A 15,102-nucleotide genomic window follows, 5' to 3' on the forward strand; every position below is an offset into this window, starting at 1 on the left:
ACAAGTGTGGCTTGGGTGGATGCACCCTCGCTTTCGGTCTCAGTTTAAGCAGAGTAACCTCCTCCTCAGCTCTCGCAGCTCCCATTCCGGGGAGGGTCTGAAGTCCTTCAGCATGTGAGGTGGGCTGTGGGGCTAAACCGTTACCTTGATCCCCTCTATACACTCCACTGTAAGATGAGCATGGTATGCTTCTGCCCAAGAGCCCCTGGAGACATACTGCCCCCTCTCACCCCAGAAACACATACGAGAAGGGCTCTGCCCCAAGTTCAAGCTGTAATTCTACAAGAGCTTTCTGGGGTCTGGGGCACCTTAAGGCAGGTCCCAGCAAGATGGGAAGCAGAGGCCCCTCGGAGCCCACCCCTCCCTCTACCAAGCCCTGGGCTGGAGCCCCACAGTCCCTCCCAGGTCCCAGGCTTCCAGCCACAGCCTGGGTCAGCCTCCAGTGCGGGCCCCTGCCCGCCGCCGGTCCAGAGCCAGTTGAAGGGCCTGCTTGATGGTCTCTATGTTGTTCAGAACGTTGTATCGGCTCAGGGCCACCAGCCGATCAAACTCCTCGGCCTCATAGGTAAAGTTCATCATGCCGTAGGGGGTATCTGGCCCGTTGATGTCAAAGTCCCCAAAGGCCTTCTCCTCAGCTGTTTGTCGCTCCACACCTGTGGGAGGGGAGTGGAGGAGAGACCAGGCGAGGCTACTCTGCAGCTAGGACCTGCCAGACCCAGAGCCCCTTTCCCCAGGACAGCTGGGGCCGTCTCTGCTCTCTCGCCCATCGGGAGGAGCAGGGCCAGCGCCAGTGCTGCGGTCCAGCACGCAGAGGGTGGCCGTGGCCAGCTCGGGCCCTCCAGGAAGCACGCCTGGCTACCTCACCAAGGGGGTCCGCTCTCAGAACAGCACCCTGTCCCCACCCCAGGGCTCTGTGGGCCAGACTCGGGTCCAGGGCTTCTCCTTACCTGGGGCCAGGTGTGTGCGGAAGGTGCGGTTGACCAGGGGGAAGTGCAGCACGATGGGTGAGCGGGGGTCCTCGTCAGTGGCAAACAGGTAGCACTCACGGGGTTCCTCCAGGTCCTCAGGGAGTACCTCGATTTTGGGGAAGGGGATGCCTCGGTCCAGGCAGTACTTCTCTGTGGTCTGTAAGACCTGTGTGGGGAGGCAGGCTTCTGACCCTGCCCACCCCGCACCTGGACAGACTCACACATGTCCAGGTTTCGAGGCCAGCTGTGCCTCCTTCTGGCTAGTGACTTTAGGCAGGTGACATGACCTTTTGGAGCCCATTTCTTTGTTCATAAACTGAAAGTATGAACCACTCTCCAGCAGGGTGGTTTTGCAGGTGGATGGTAATCACCAGCATGGTCACAGTCATCCCTCCCTATGACTCCCCACTGATTCCCTTCAATGACCCTCCCCGCTCCCTCTTAGGGGGCTGACTCCACTTTTACAGTTGAGACTGGATAGTTACAGAGGTCTCATTGGACCCAAGAGGAGGAGGAGGAGGAGGAGGAGGAGGAAGGGGAGATCAAAGAGGGAAAGCTGGCCCCACAGCATGGTGGGAACCCACACCCAGGTGGTAAAACCTGTCCACCACCACACAAGGTTTGAGAGGCACCCCGAGGGGACCCTGATGGCTCTGCTGTTGTCATAGTAACAAAGGGACAGCAAGCCCCGATGGGAGCAGGAAATGGCATCAGGAACAGGCAGGGCTCAGAACAGGGGTCCTCTCTTCACCAGGAGAGAAGATACCCGAGGACCCTCTTTGGCCTCCTCTCCCAGCTCCCATGCCCTCCCAGGACCTCAGCAATGCCATCCTCTGACCAGGGACACCAGTGCCATGCACAACATGCATAGGGCGTCCCCTGCAGATGGGGGGGACCCAGGCCCTCCTCAAGGGGCCGTCCCCAAACACCCAGTCAGGCCACCTGAATAGAAGACACCGACCCGCACCTTAAAAGGCTCATCCAGGGAGTAGTCGAAGGACACAATGAGGTCCACCGCTCTCTGCGGCAGCAGGCTCAGTGGAAAGGGAGAGTTGATGGCGAAGCCCCCGTCCACCAGCGACAGGCAGTCCCGCATGGGAGTGAGCCAGTTGGGGAAGGCATCCGGGTGAGTGTCTGCACAGGGACAAATGCGCTTTTTCTTAGCAGCCCTCTTCTCTTACCACTGGGAGCACCACACTCTCTATAGAGATCTCGGACCCTGCCCTCTGCCTGACCGCCGCTCTGAGGTGTCCCAGCCTGTCCCAGCCCAGCACAGTCCTCCTCCATCAGCCTCTGGACAGCAGGAGCCCACACCCCAACTCCAGGTCAAACAAAGGCAGCGCTGGCCCCAGCGAGCCAGAGACAGAGCCACAGATGGCAAGAGGCCCCTCCCCCAGGGAAGCGCCCACCTTTCCAGGCCACGAACTCCCTGCAGGCCACATAGTCCTTGTGCAGGCAGAGGCCCCGGATGAAGTTGAAGTTCTCCGCAGAGGTGAAGCGCCAGGTGAAGATGCCTAGCACCGCCTGGGAGAAGGGCCCCTGGGGGGTGAAGAGCCTCGTTTGCAGCCTCGTGGGGTCGTGCCGCTGAAGCTTCTGGTAGCCGTCTAGTGAGGGTGGTGCCATCCTTTGTCCAGTGGCCTTTATGGCTCCAGGGGCCCCCCTCCACCTCCTCCTGACATCCCTCCTCCTCCCCTGCCCGGCCCCCTGGGCCTCTGAACGCTGCTGCCCAGAATCCCTTTTAAGTGACTTTTTCTTTTATGTGTCCCATGTTTTTCAAAGTTGTCTGTGACATTGCACTTATTAAATAATAACTTATTTCCCACCCTTTTGAAATACAGTTGTATATACAACTTCTAACCAGAATTTCATCCATCAAACATCTACTGAGCAGTCGCTACCTGCTGGGCACTGTGCTGGGCAGGAGGGACGCAAAGGTGACCAGGGCCCGGCCCCCCGGGCTCACACCCACTTAGGGGAGAGTCCTATGGAGAAAACGAGCCCTAACAAGGTCCTGGGGGGCGGGCAGTGAGGGCTGTGCTTGCAGCGTTGCAGGGACCTTGGTGGCCATACCCTCATCAGACGGGAGGGATGGAGTGGAGCAGAGAAACTCCCTGACAAAAACGATGTCTCAGCTGACTCTCTTAAGAGTTGGGCAAAAGGTATCCAGGGGAGAAAGGTGGGAAAGGCATTCCTCAAAGCGGGGAGCTCGTAGGCCACACAAGGAGCGGGCCGAAGAGGAGCCCTGACGTGCAGGGACAGAGCATGACCAGGCGCCCAGAGATCCTGGACCAAGTTGACCTCATTGGAGCCGAAGCAGAGAATTCAAAGGTGTTGCCTGATTATAACACACTCACAGCCCCCACTGGGATTTCTGACTTGCGCCCTCCCCCAGCCCCTCCCACACTGCATCCACAGTGACCTCATTTCCTCAGGACTCCTCTGAACTCAGTGGGACAGCCAGTCCTTCACCATCCTCTCCCTCACCCTCTATGCCTCTGCCAGGGCCCTGGTGCTGGAAAGAATGAAGGGGATTGGGGGTCAGGTGTGAACCCTCACCTGTGATGTTCACACAGCCTCGGTACCAGTCCAGGAAGCCGAGGCTGGAGCCGGCGGTCTTCTGGAAGATCTCATCCAGGCTGGCTGCAAAGGCGCTGCCCCACATACCTAAGGAGACAGACAGGGCCCGGCCCTCATGACTCCTCCGCCCATATCTGGGCCTGGCCTGGCGCCTGCCCTGTGCCCAACCCTCCAGCTTGGACTCACCCTGCAGGTAGCAGATCCGGGGCTCCGGCCAGAGCTTCAGCAGTCGCCCCATGAAGAACTCGGAGCCAAAGAGCTTGGTGGGAATGTAAGCCCCATACTTGGGGAAGCCAACCTCATAGGGGGTGAACTCACACCACTCTGGGGACCCAGAGTACAGGGAATGTTACCAGGGGCTTCCCACCAGGACGCCAGCATTCCCCCATGCCCTCACGCCCCAGTGAGAAGCTTTGCCTTGCCGGCACCAGGAGGCAGCACCCGGACTGTGCTCCAAGGCCCCCATCTGTACCCCCAGAGCCTGGCCTCTCACGCCCTCCAACCAACCGGCCGTCTCCCCCCACCTGCTTCCTGCGTCTGCACACCCAGGCACCTGCAAAGTTTTCCCCGCTCATGTTGCTGCGGACGTTGACACCCGCATAGATGGGATAAGGGTTCTGGCCCTGGCTCACGGCCTCCTGCTGGTCGGAGAGCTTGGCAGGGTTTTCCTGGGCAGAAAAGAAGGGAAACTGATGGGCTTTGTGGGAGTTCCCTTTTCCTATCCCCACGGCCTGAGGCCAGCACCCTGCAGGGTGTGGCTGCCCGTGCTCCAGAGACAGCTCTCTAAGGGACAGGCTTTAGGCTGCAGCAGAGGTAAGGCCACTGTGGGTTTTGTGACGTTCCAGAGGCACTGGGAACACCCTTCCACTTTCTTTCTCATTCAAGAAGGCATATCAAAACCACAGAGAATTAGGGTGACATTTTTAAAGGAATAACTGAAAATCCAGCCTGCTTTCTTTAAGAAGAAAATCACTAGAAAACATCAATTCTTTTCTTAGAAGTTAGAAACAATCTGTGATACATATCCACAACGGATAGGCACAAGGCTGTGGGCCAGGCCCCCAAGGCTCAGCCCTCACAGGCTCTGAATGGCTCATCCCCCAGGGCTTCAGGGCTTGCAGTTCTAGGAGAAGCCACCAGGTGGCGGAAGTCAAGGTCTCTTGGCCAGTGGGTGAGAGAGGTGGTCTGCCTAAGCCGGCATTTTGGAATCCCTTGCAACACTTTCAAAACACACTTGTGCCAGTGCTCCACCCCAGGCCCAGTGAAAATCAGTGACTCTGGAAGCGGGGCTCGGGCATGGGGCATTATTGAAAAGCTGCACATGTGTTTCTAATATGCAGACAGACCTGAGAACTGCAGATCAGCCTCTCCCTCCCCAGGGGTTAGGAGCAAGGAAGATGAAGGGGTGTCAACCCTTGCTCCCCACTCCACCCTCCGCCCAGGGATCTCACCCTTTTCCCCCAGGGAGCTCAGACCTAAGGGATAGCTTTGCAAATCTCAGATCTTAGCCTAGTGGCTAAGGCAGCATTAGGTGCTGGAGGGGCAGAGGTGGGGGGAGCCATGTTTGTTACCTGCTCTTCTCTTACCTCCTCGTACAGGAAATACTCAATGAGGAGGCCCCAGACGTCAACGAAGGAAACGCTGTGACCATTACTTTCCAGGTTCCGTAGTTCCTGAGCGTAGTATTGTAGGCGCTCCGTGGACACTGCGCCCGCCTTACTGCTACAGACCCGGGCCCGGGCATGCTCAGTGGGGCCCTGCAAGGCCACCTGGGACCAGGCTGGGTCCTTGTACAGTGTGGAGATGCACCTGGGTGTGAAGGGAATTTGGGGCAGTTAGGGGCAGGGGAGCATAGCGAAGGGAGAGAGGGAGACCAGTGTCTATGAGTGACCCCTCCTCCCCATCACTTATACCCACTGCCCTGCATCACCCACTCAGGGGGTCCCTGGGACTCAGTCTCTTCCTGCCCCCTCTGGCCCCCTTTGGGAAGCCCCCACCTGGGACTCCACCAGATCACCTGGTCACACCCCTGCCCCTTCAGAGCTCTTTTTTACTCTGTGCCCTGCCCCTACCTCACTTACCAGGTGGACCCAGAGACCCCACTCAGGTAGGTCACAGTGTCCAGGAGGCTGAGCTCCTGCAGCGCTGCCAGGCTGCCGTACAGGGAAGACATGGCACGGGTCCCGCCTCCAGAGCCCAGCACGGCCACCACAGGCACCTGGGCAGGTAGTAACAGAGATAACCACGTCTTCCACCACTGCCACACATCACACAGCACTGCCCGGAATGTCGGACTTCGATCCAAGTGCCTCACATGTATTACCTCATCGAATCCTCCCAGCAGCCCAGTGAGACCCTGGTTTTACAGAGGAGGGAACAGAGAGGCACAGGAAGGTGAGAGAATGTGCCCCCCAGCCATGCAGTTGGTAAGTGACAGGCTAGCCATCCAGGGCAGTGTGGCTCCAGAGATGGCCCTGAACCATCACACTGGGAAAGGATGTACCTGCAAGCTATAGCGGACTCACCCCAAACAGCTACAGCAGGGTTCCTCAATCTTGGAACCACTGATAATTGTGGTCCAGATAACTCTTTGTTGTGGGGGTCTGTCCTCTGTGTTATAGCTATTTAGCAGCACCCCTGGCCTTTACCCAGGAGATGCCAGTATCATCCCTCCCCCCGCACCCAGCTGTCACAATAAAACATGTCTCTAGATACTGACAAATGTCCCCCAGGTGGGGTGGGAGTGGGGGCTGAATTGCCCCCAGTTGAGAACCACTAAGCTAAAGTCACAGAAACCACCAAGCAGCCTGGGCCTCCACCTACAGGAGAGGTGCCTGTGGGGTCAGACTAGGAGTGTTTTAGTTGCTCAGCTTTTCCACGAAGGTGTCACTCATTTCACCCAGATTTTTGGTTCCTTTCTCTGCCCTTTATTCTCCTTTCCTAAAAGGAAAATGTTCCCTGGCCACTGTACAGCAAGGCACCACTGCTTCAGAGAACTGGAGGAGACAAGAGCTCCCTGCAGGCAGGGTCTGTGCCCAGGTCCTGACCCCCCCACCCCCACCCCGGCCTGCAGAGCGGAGCGGAGCACGGAGTGGGCGCCGCCCTCACAGCCGCTCCAGGCTGGCTCGGCTTGTCAGTGGGCACAGGCTCCACCCTGACAACACACGCTGCCTGGAAAAGGCCACCAGCTTGTTCCTGATTCACCGTGGGCCTCAGCCTCAGCACTGCCTTCCTTCTGTCTGCCGTTTCCCCACCTCCCCACCCCAATCCAGATGTAGAAGCCCAATGTGATTATTGAAGAAAATATAAAGGAAAAATTAATGGGGCCTCTTTTCAGCCTTACGGCTAAATTATTCACAGAACCTGAAGCTTGAGGATAAACAATAAATCCATCCTTGACGATTAAACTCTTCAACTTGACTAAAACTCTCAGTCCTGCGTTAGACATTGTACAGATTATCATCAGCACAGCACGCTGGGTGCAGCCTCCAATCCGACACACGACCTCCCCAGAGAAAACTCCCGTGTGGCCAGACCGCCGGACGCCCCACCTGCCCACCTGGAGTCCGTGATCAGAATTACTGACACAGGTAGTTCCTATATCATGATGGACTAATCAGGTAGCTAAGAATACAGGGCAACTTTCTCTTTTGTGATCCAGTCACATCACAAAAACAAATGATTTTTGCACCTTGTTCCTCAGAGCATTTCTAGGGTTAGCTCTAGTCATGTTTCCAGTTTGCAGACTCTGAGACCCTTGAATAATCTCTGTCACTTACATGTATTTCTAGCCAGGGCCTTCTCTTTTTGGTTACACTGACAGTGTATTTGGAGAAAGGGCCTGTAAGGAGGTACTGTGAGCTCCCCCGGGGGGGGGGGGGGGGGCCCTGATCTAACAGCCCTGGTGTCCCAGTGGGAGGGAGAGGGAGAGATCTCCACCCCCTGCACATGCGCGGAGGAAAGGCCTCGTAAGGACACAGCAAGAGAGTGCCCATCTACAAGTCAGGAGGAAGGCATCACCAGAAACCAGCCCTGATGGCACCTTGATCCTGAACTTGGGGCCTCCAGGTGAGAATATGCATGATTGTTTAAGCCGCCCAGTCTGTGGTGCGCTGTTCAGACAGCGGACCTGACTAGCTCGCCTCCCTTGGTCAGACTATTCAGCCCTCACAACATATGGGGGCCCGACTCTTCCAGTTGGCTCTGGCGAACAGGCCTGCCCTCTCCCTCCTCTGCTCCCCACACTTCTTCCTCTAGGCTTCCTGTCACGTCTTAGCCACACAGTCCTCTCAAGGGAAGAGACTGGTTCTTAGGACACTGGGGTCTCCTCTATTCCTTACCTGGCTGCTGTCAGGAGCCTGGCTCAATCCCAGCACCTGCTGCAGGGCCTTGGACACGATCTGCTTCCTCTTGTCCAGAAACTCTCGCTCCCCATCACAGAGGTCAAAGCCAAGGCGCAGGTCAAGGTCCCCAGAGCTGCCTCAGGTGGGGTGGGGTTGGGGTCCTGAATGACTGTTCGGTGGAGGGGAGCCTCGGGCCCAGCCATTTTTTCATAGGAGCAGACCCGCATTCCATGGAACCAACCCCTCAGGAAGATCCCACCAGCATCAGACACGCCCAACCCTCCCCTGACCCCCAGCTGAGCAGAGTAGGCGGGAGAGCCCCTGACACGTCCAGCCCAGTCCAAGAGCCTTCCTCCTGAAGCAAGCCCTTCTCACCTCATTTCTGCCTCCACACTCAGAGCCACCTCCCGGCCCTGAAAGAGACGGCAGCCGTCCGCAAGCACACTGGGTGGGATTCTCCCACCTGCAGCCACTCTTGCTCCAGTGACTCTGGCCCAGATGGGAACCATGGCTGGTCTGACCTTAACCCCCCTCGCAGGACCCTCCCCCAGGCCTCTTTTGGGGGTCACAAAGCAGGCCAGGGTCCCTCAGATACCCAGTCTGAGCCTTACCTCCCCCAGAGCCACCAAGCGCTGTTCCTCCTGACCTAGGGTCAGAGAGGAGAGCAGGATGCTCCCCTCCCCCAGGTTGCTGTTCTGCGCCTCCAGCTCAGCACTCGGGCCACTCTGCAGAGAAGCGAACACCATGGAGCCCCCAGGGTGGAGGAAACGTGTCTGTGCCCACGTGGCAGCCCTGGCCCGCTGCTCAAGCGGACTAATTCCATCATCCGCCTCCTCCAGGCTCTGGGCTCACTCACCTGCAGGATTGTGAGCTTCTCCGCCAGCTCCACATCCAGCCTGGAGCGAAGCACCGGATTCACATGGAAGGTAAAGGTGGCTGGGGGGCTTGCCTCCACGGGAGGCTGCAGGGGCAGGAGCTGTGGTTTCTCGTAGGCCCCGGGCACTGCCAGCTGCACCTGCCTAGAGCCTGGGAGCAGAGGGCCCGGGTGAGTGGGTGAGAGCAGCAGTGCGGTGTGTGTCTCATTGATGGTAGCGCCCCCAGCAGCAACTCCCGTTTTCTTCCTCTTGGAAATACCAGCTCATCACCCTGCTCACCCTCTGGCTCTGTGGCCCATAGCAAAGGCACCGTGAAGGGCACGCGGGGCCGTATAACGTGCCCTGGTCAGAGCTGGGAACCCGGGCAGCGGGGGAAACACACACTGTCTAGGAGAGGGGGAAAGGCAGGGAGGGAGAGCTAATGGGGCTAATGATTTTTAGATTATTATATTACGTATATAAAATGTAATTTTACAAAAAAAAATATAACATTAAAATGTAGTTACTTTTCTCTGGATTCCAGGTAGAATTATAGGTGATCTGTATTTTTGCTTATACTTTTCTGTGTTTTCTGCATCAGGCAGGTATTTTTTCCAAAATTATGTATGTGACAAAGAAGTTTGTTTTAAAAAACTTACTATTGTCTATCATCTAAAATTTATTCTTTTTAGCCCTGGCTGGTGTGGCTCAGTGGATTGAGCACCGGCCTGTGAACCAAAGAGTCACTCGCTGGTTTGATTCCCAGTCAGGGCACATGCCTGGGTTGCGGGCCAGGTCCCCAGTAGGGGGCGCCCAAGAGGCAACTATACGTTGATGTTTCTCTCCCTCTCTCTCTAAAAATAAATAAATAAAATCTTTAAAAATACCTATACAATTTTACAAAAATTGTATTGTAATTGTCATGTTAATTATTACATTGATTACCAGTTTTCAACTAGTAGTTCCCCTATCTCTTGTGCCCATTCAGCATCATTGCTCATCACCTTGGAGGAGGTTTGTGGCCAGACTGCAAGTATCTCAGCCCTTTGCTCCCAACGTGTAAGATCTTGGGAGAATACAGGTAGCTGGCAGAGGAGGTGAAAGGAAGATGTGAGCTCCTGAGCACAGAAAGAACAGGTGGCTGGGAGAAGCAGGGACAGCCACCCCAGGCTAGAAGATGAGTCCAGGCAGGGAGGAGGCGATGAGAGGCCGGCAGCCCTGGAGCAGCAGGGCCCGTGCTATTCCTAGGAGTGTTCTGGGGAGGTGGGGAGACCCCAGAGAAAAATGGCTGAGCATGGTGCCAAGGCAGAGGGGGCCAAAAACGCCTCAGGAGAGGTCCAAGTGGAATTCCTCTCCTCACACATAATCCTTGGCATTAAATGAGACCCGGAGACTTGACATGAACTCGGACGGGGTAGGGAGCAATTAGAGAAAATATGAAAAGTATAGTTTTCTCACACCATGGTTTTGAGGCTGATATGCACATGCTGGTCACAGTGAGAAAGAACCGGTGCTGGTGGGGAGGGCAGCCCCTGCAGGGCCCCCGCCCTGGCTCCCGCCCTGGCTCCGCACTCACTGGCTGTGTGACCTTAAGCAAGTTTCCTCATGGAGCCTCAGGCTCATCAGTTAATGACTGTACCTACTTTGCAGGGTTGTTATGAGGATTAAACGATAAAGCACATATCAAATGCTTAGCTCAGTGTCTGACTCACAGTATGGGGTGATGTCACCTGGGTGGGACTCGTCCTACAGGCTCAGCCTCTGAGCCGCTCAGCGTTCGAGGGGACCTTGGCTGTCTCACAGCCTCCGCTCCACTCGCCACCTGGCCCCTCCTCTCGAGCCGCTGCCCTCCGCGGCAGCTGCGTGTTGGCCCAGCTCTTCACGTCTCCCGCAGTGCTCACTCTTCACCATGTGACTTTACTTCCTCCCGGGGAAAGACTGACTAAATTCCCTGCCCTCCACCTTTAGCGTCAGCCTTGGGACTTGTTTTGATAGCGTAATGTTGGTGGCCATCACCCAAAGGCTTGAAAAGCACTTGCTCACTTGGGCTTGCTCTCTGATGCCTCTGCCCTAAGCTGGTGCACTGGTCACAAAGGTGGACGAAGGACACGCGGTACAGAGCCAGGTCACTCCCACCCACCCAACCTCGACTGGCCCAGCCCCAGCTGACCACCCGGTGTGTGAGCCAAGTCAGTGCTTCCTGCTGTCTGCCACTGAGGTTTGGGGTGTTTCTGCGGAGCAGTGGCTGGACCGATACGACCTCTGTGCTCGCATATTTCCAGGGACAATCTTTTTCATCCTTGGTCAGCTTTAGGCAGTGAAAAGTTAAAAACTTTCTACCCAGACCCATCTTCTTGAAATCAGCAGCTGGCTGAACACCCTAGGAGAGCAGGAAAGACCCAAGGCCGCTGGCCAGACTCACCATACTCTCCATGTGGAGTGGTCTCCTCTCCCCCGAGGGCACCCTGGACCCTCAGACAGGGCTGAGCCTGAGGAAAGCAGAGGACTATGGGAGCCAGGCAGTCACAAGGCCTGAGCTGGGGTGGGGGAGGTAAAAGGGAGAGGTATCGGGGGCAGTGTCCACACAGCAATCTTCCCAGGGCCTGTGCCTTGCAGGCAGGGGTCTTCTATAGCAGCCTGCCCTCCTAGGACTCAGAAGTGGCCGTGGCAGGAAAGGGGCAGGAGTTGAGGGCCCCTGACCGTGGCCTCTTCGGCCCGGGCCCCATGGGAGCAGTGTGCTGCGCGCCGGGCAGAAGGCTGTGCACTCAGCCGGGAGGCAGTTTCTTTTTCCCTTGTTGCTGGAGAAGCCCACCCAGCACACCTCCCCTCTGAGGAGGGGTTGAGGGTCCTTCAGAGAGGCAAGTGGGTGGGATGGGCTCAGTCGTGGACTCCTTGATGCCCCCTAGCCCTGGGCAGCCTCACGAGGGGCTCTTCCCCACTTACCACCAGGACGCCATTGGTGATGACTTCAGATGCAGGCACCTGGCTGCGAAGGAGGAGGGGCTCATTGGATACCTGGGCCCCTCAAGGTGGCTATTACTATAATAATGTGACCAGAGCAGTTGGAAGAGCCTGGGGAACGTGGCAGGGGTAGGAGTTGGCCAACACTCAAATGGGTGTCAAGGCCAGGACATCCCCTCTCAGGCCAGGCCAGCCCAGGGCCTGGTGATTGGTGGCTGGGAGCCGTCCGTGATTTCAGAGTAAATGGGACTCACCTCTTCTCCAGAAGAAACTCCACCTGCAGGTCTTGTGAATCCTAATGGAAGGAGCAAGGAAGCACCAATTTTCAAAGAGCTCAGGAAGCCTCAAGGGTCACCCCTGCCCCCCAGCCTTGCTCAGCTCCAGGGACTAGAAGAGGAGACTGTTGTTGTGGCTTCTTTGGGCACAGGAAGGGAAGCAGCATCTCCATGAGAAGTTTCATCCATTTAGAACGGTGCAAATGCTGTTCTGGGCACTGAGGATTTAGCAATGATCAGGACAGACAAACTGTTCTGCCCTCCAGGAGCTCACATGTCGGTTCTACTCAGGGAAGAAGTGTGTGAGGAACCCCTCGGTAGGGTCAGTGGTGCGGGACGGAGGGTCTGTCCTGGAGGCCTGGTCTGCCGACTGGGAGTCCTTCTCAGTGCCCCGTGCTGGGCGCCCTCTGCTTGAGCTAGGCTCATTGCTGGTGCGGATGGGGCAGCTCACCTGCTGGTTAAGTGGGAAGGTGTGCCTGTGGGGTTGGCCAGGCTTGAGGCTCTTCAGGTCAAACAGCAGCACGGAGAGTTCATCACTGCCCACGATGTCCTTGTCATAGAGGGTGAGCTCCAGGACATTCTGGAGACGGCAGGCAGGAAGTGGGAGCCTGAGGCAGGGCAGGCACCCTGAAGGAGCCCTCTCCCTCCTCCACCCCGGCCCCTAGCCGGCCCTCACCTTCACAGCGCCATGTATCTGGTAGTGGAAGGTCTCGTTCCACTCAGGGTCACTGCAGTTGGCTATCACCCTGGTCTGGGCGCGGCTGGGAGAGGCTGTGGGCAGCCACAGCTGCACGTAGCAGTCGGCTTTGGACACTGTGAGTAGGACAGGGAGAAATCCTGGCTTCAAGCTCTTATTGCTGAGAAGGATGCCTGCAGGAGGCTGGGGTTGGAGGGGAAGGTGCAGAACGAGGTGAGGAGGCTGCCCACATCGCAGGGATGGGGGGTGATGAAGGGAGAGCCCTTGTCCTGGCCTCCATCTCCACCAGTCACACCTCCCATTCGACTGAATGGAAAGCCTGCAGTGGCCAGTTGAAAAAGTCACGTGGCAGCACAGGCCCTCGCATAACTAATTCCCAGCGAGGACTTGATTTGGGTGACAGACTCCCCCAGTGTGAGCACTGGCATGGAGAGTTCATGGAAGGTGGGCGCCAACTTCTGGCAGCAGCAAGGGGGCTCTCCCAGGCTGTCACCACTCTGCTTGCATGCCTCAGGGAGGGGTTGGGCCTGCACAGTGCCCCCTCCAGCTCCTGCCTGCGGGCCCTGGGGCTGCAGCCTGGGCTCCCTCGCCTCCCTCCACGGGCAGCACCAGCCCCTCGGCCCCACTCCAAACACACACACTTCAGGCCCGCCCCGGCCGAGCTCTGCCGAGCGTTCCAGGAAAGGGGAGAAAGTGTGGAATTGGGGGTCACTCACACAGGTCTGAGCCCCGGATATTTCTGGCCCTCAGCACCTTCACCTGGAGGTCATAGTATGGGTGCGTTTCCCGCTGAAACAATATAAGTCGGGGACTCAGTTCCAGGAAGCCAGGTGTGGGGCCTGATCTCCTCGCAGTGATGTCCAGTTTGGGTTTCCCTGATCCCGTCAGGAAGCAGCAGCCTGGCCCAGGATCACCAATGTTGCAATGTCTGGCACCCGGGGGGCCTTGGCAGGGCAGGTGTTGGAAGTTCAGCATGTTGGTGCCAAGCCTGGACCTCAGAATCACTCAGGCTGGCTTCAAATCTAAGCTCCACCATGGACTAGCGGAGTGGCCTTGGCAAGTTGCTTGGATTCTGTATGCTCCCATTTTCTCGTTCACAAAACAGGGCTTATGATGATGCTCTCAAAGGGTGGCGGCAAGTTTTCAATAAGAAGCTGTATAAAGTAATTGGCCTAAGTACTTAATACACGTATCCATTTTCGCTAGTTATGGTTATCATGCACCACATACTTGGCACTCCCCGCAGACCACTGGGCACTGCTGGAGCGTGAGAGGTGAAGTGATATGCTTAAGGAGACTAAATATTAGAAGAGAAAAGTGTGATCAACCCCACCTACTCACTCCCTGACAGAGGCTAGATGGTCTGGGAGGCCGAGGGCAGCTGAAGGGAAGCCAAGAACCACCCAGCTTGCACTGGTCAGACGAGTAGCTACGGAGACTGCAGCTTGAGCTCAGGAGAGATAACCCCAGACTGTGGGCCCCTGAGGGTGAAACCATCTCCTCAAAACCCAACAGCCAGGCTGGGGCATTCCAGGCAAACCCAGCCGGCTGAGGACCATGAGATCTAGCCCTCCATTCCTAACTGGGGGGATTATCTACAAGAGCCAAGGTCTTAGCCAGCCTCTCTAATTTAAACTCCCTCAGGTTGTCTGAAACAAATTGGTCCCACCCCAGATCAAAACCCAATTCCCAGGCTGGCCTCAGGCTTCCCAGGGGGCTGTGCTCCTAGGACCCCTCCAGTCCCCATTTCCGGGAAGACCAGGTACTTTACCCGCCAGTGACTCCACTGAGGTGCCCTGTTCTCTCTCTTTCGCAGCCACACCACGCCCAGGAGGGGCAGCCCCTTGCTTGCTGGCCACTTGGGCCAGAGTGCCCAGATCATGGCCGGCAGCCCACTTCCCAGCAAAAAGCCGCCTGCTTTCCAGAACCACCTCGCTCTCTTCTGCACACACTCACTGCTCGTTCAGGTCTGACGGGTGGTGCTGGGGTGGAGGGTGGAGCTGGCTGCACTGCTGAGGACTCAGGGCCCTGTGGCTGGAGGTGGGGTTTGACAGGCTCCGGGAAGTCACTGGAGCCCAATTGCCTCTGGCAGGGGACACTCTGGTTCCCAACCCCAGCCCCTGGTTATCATTGGGCTGTTTATGGAAAACATACCTGAGCCCACCGAAGTGTTCAGCCTTCTAGGGGATGTTGACTGCCCCAGGGAGCAGCAGCCAGGAGGTATTGCATCAGATGCACAGTCCCCTCCAGCCATCAAAACAAGCCTAAAACCAATACCTTTCAAGTCCCACCTCCCCCACAACGCTGAAGAAAAAGCACAGAAGTCTCTGGTTCGGTGACTGATTTGGACTCAGAGGCGTTCCTGATCTCTCCTCGCCTCCCTCATTCGTTCCCTGAGGAGAGGCTGCTGTGTGCAGGACTTGCACC

General features: G+C 57.0%; 1 protein-coding gene across 1 annotated transcript; it reads right to left on the bottom strand.

The window, feature by feature from the left end:
• Positions 1–253: 253 nt before the first annotated feature.
• On the bottom strand, positions 254–14,889 carry PLA2G4F (phospholipase A2 group IVF). The gene is made up of 20 exons (XM_028506835.2): positions 14,447–14,889; positions 13,392–13,464; positions 12,655–12,791; positions 12,430–12,558; positions 11,958–11,998; positions 11,686–11,728; positions 11,165–11,231; positions 8,745–8,914; positions 8,500–8,613; positions 8,264–8,301; positions 7,886–8,021; positions 5,627–5,763; positions 5,132–5,354; positions 4,099–4,213; positions 3,732–3,869; positions 3,525–3,632; positions 2,378–2,572; positions 1,936–2,102; positions 948–1,134; positions 254–653 (listed from the first exon to the last, which is right to left on the bottom strand). Exons 1-20 carry the CDS (start codon positions 14,555–14,557, stop codon positions 433–435), a joined length of 2,550 nt encoding a protein of 849 aa, XP_028362636.1. The 5' UTR covers positions 14,558–14,889; the 3' UTR covers positions 254–432.
• Positions 14,890–15,102: the final 213 nt, after the last annotated feature.

The sequence above is a fragment of the Phyllostomus discolor genome, chromosome 1 (genome assembly GCF_004126475.2).
Source record: "Phyllostomus discolor isolate MPI-MPIP mPhyDis1 chromosome 1, mPhyDis1.pri.v3, whole genome shotgun sequence".
NCBI lineage: Eukaryota > Metazoa > Chordata > Mammalia > Chiroptera > Phyllostomidae > Phyllostomus > Phyllostomus discolor.

Bases quoted from the DNA above. Each gene is read 5' to 3' on its own strand.
- PLA2G4F (XM_028506835.2), bottom strand. From the start codon at position 14,557: ATGATCTGGGCACTCTGGCCCAAGTGGCCAGCAAGCAAGGGGCTGCCC. The intron at 3,870-4,098 runs GTGCCTGGGTGT...CTGGGTCCCCAG, and splicing joins GAGCGGGGAAAACTTTGCAG to AGTGGTGTGAGTTCACCCCC. The intron at 2,573-3,524 runs GTGAGGGTTCAC...CACCCTCACTAG, and splicing joins AGGCTGTGTGAACATCACAG to ACGGCTACCAGAAGCTTCAG.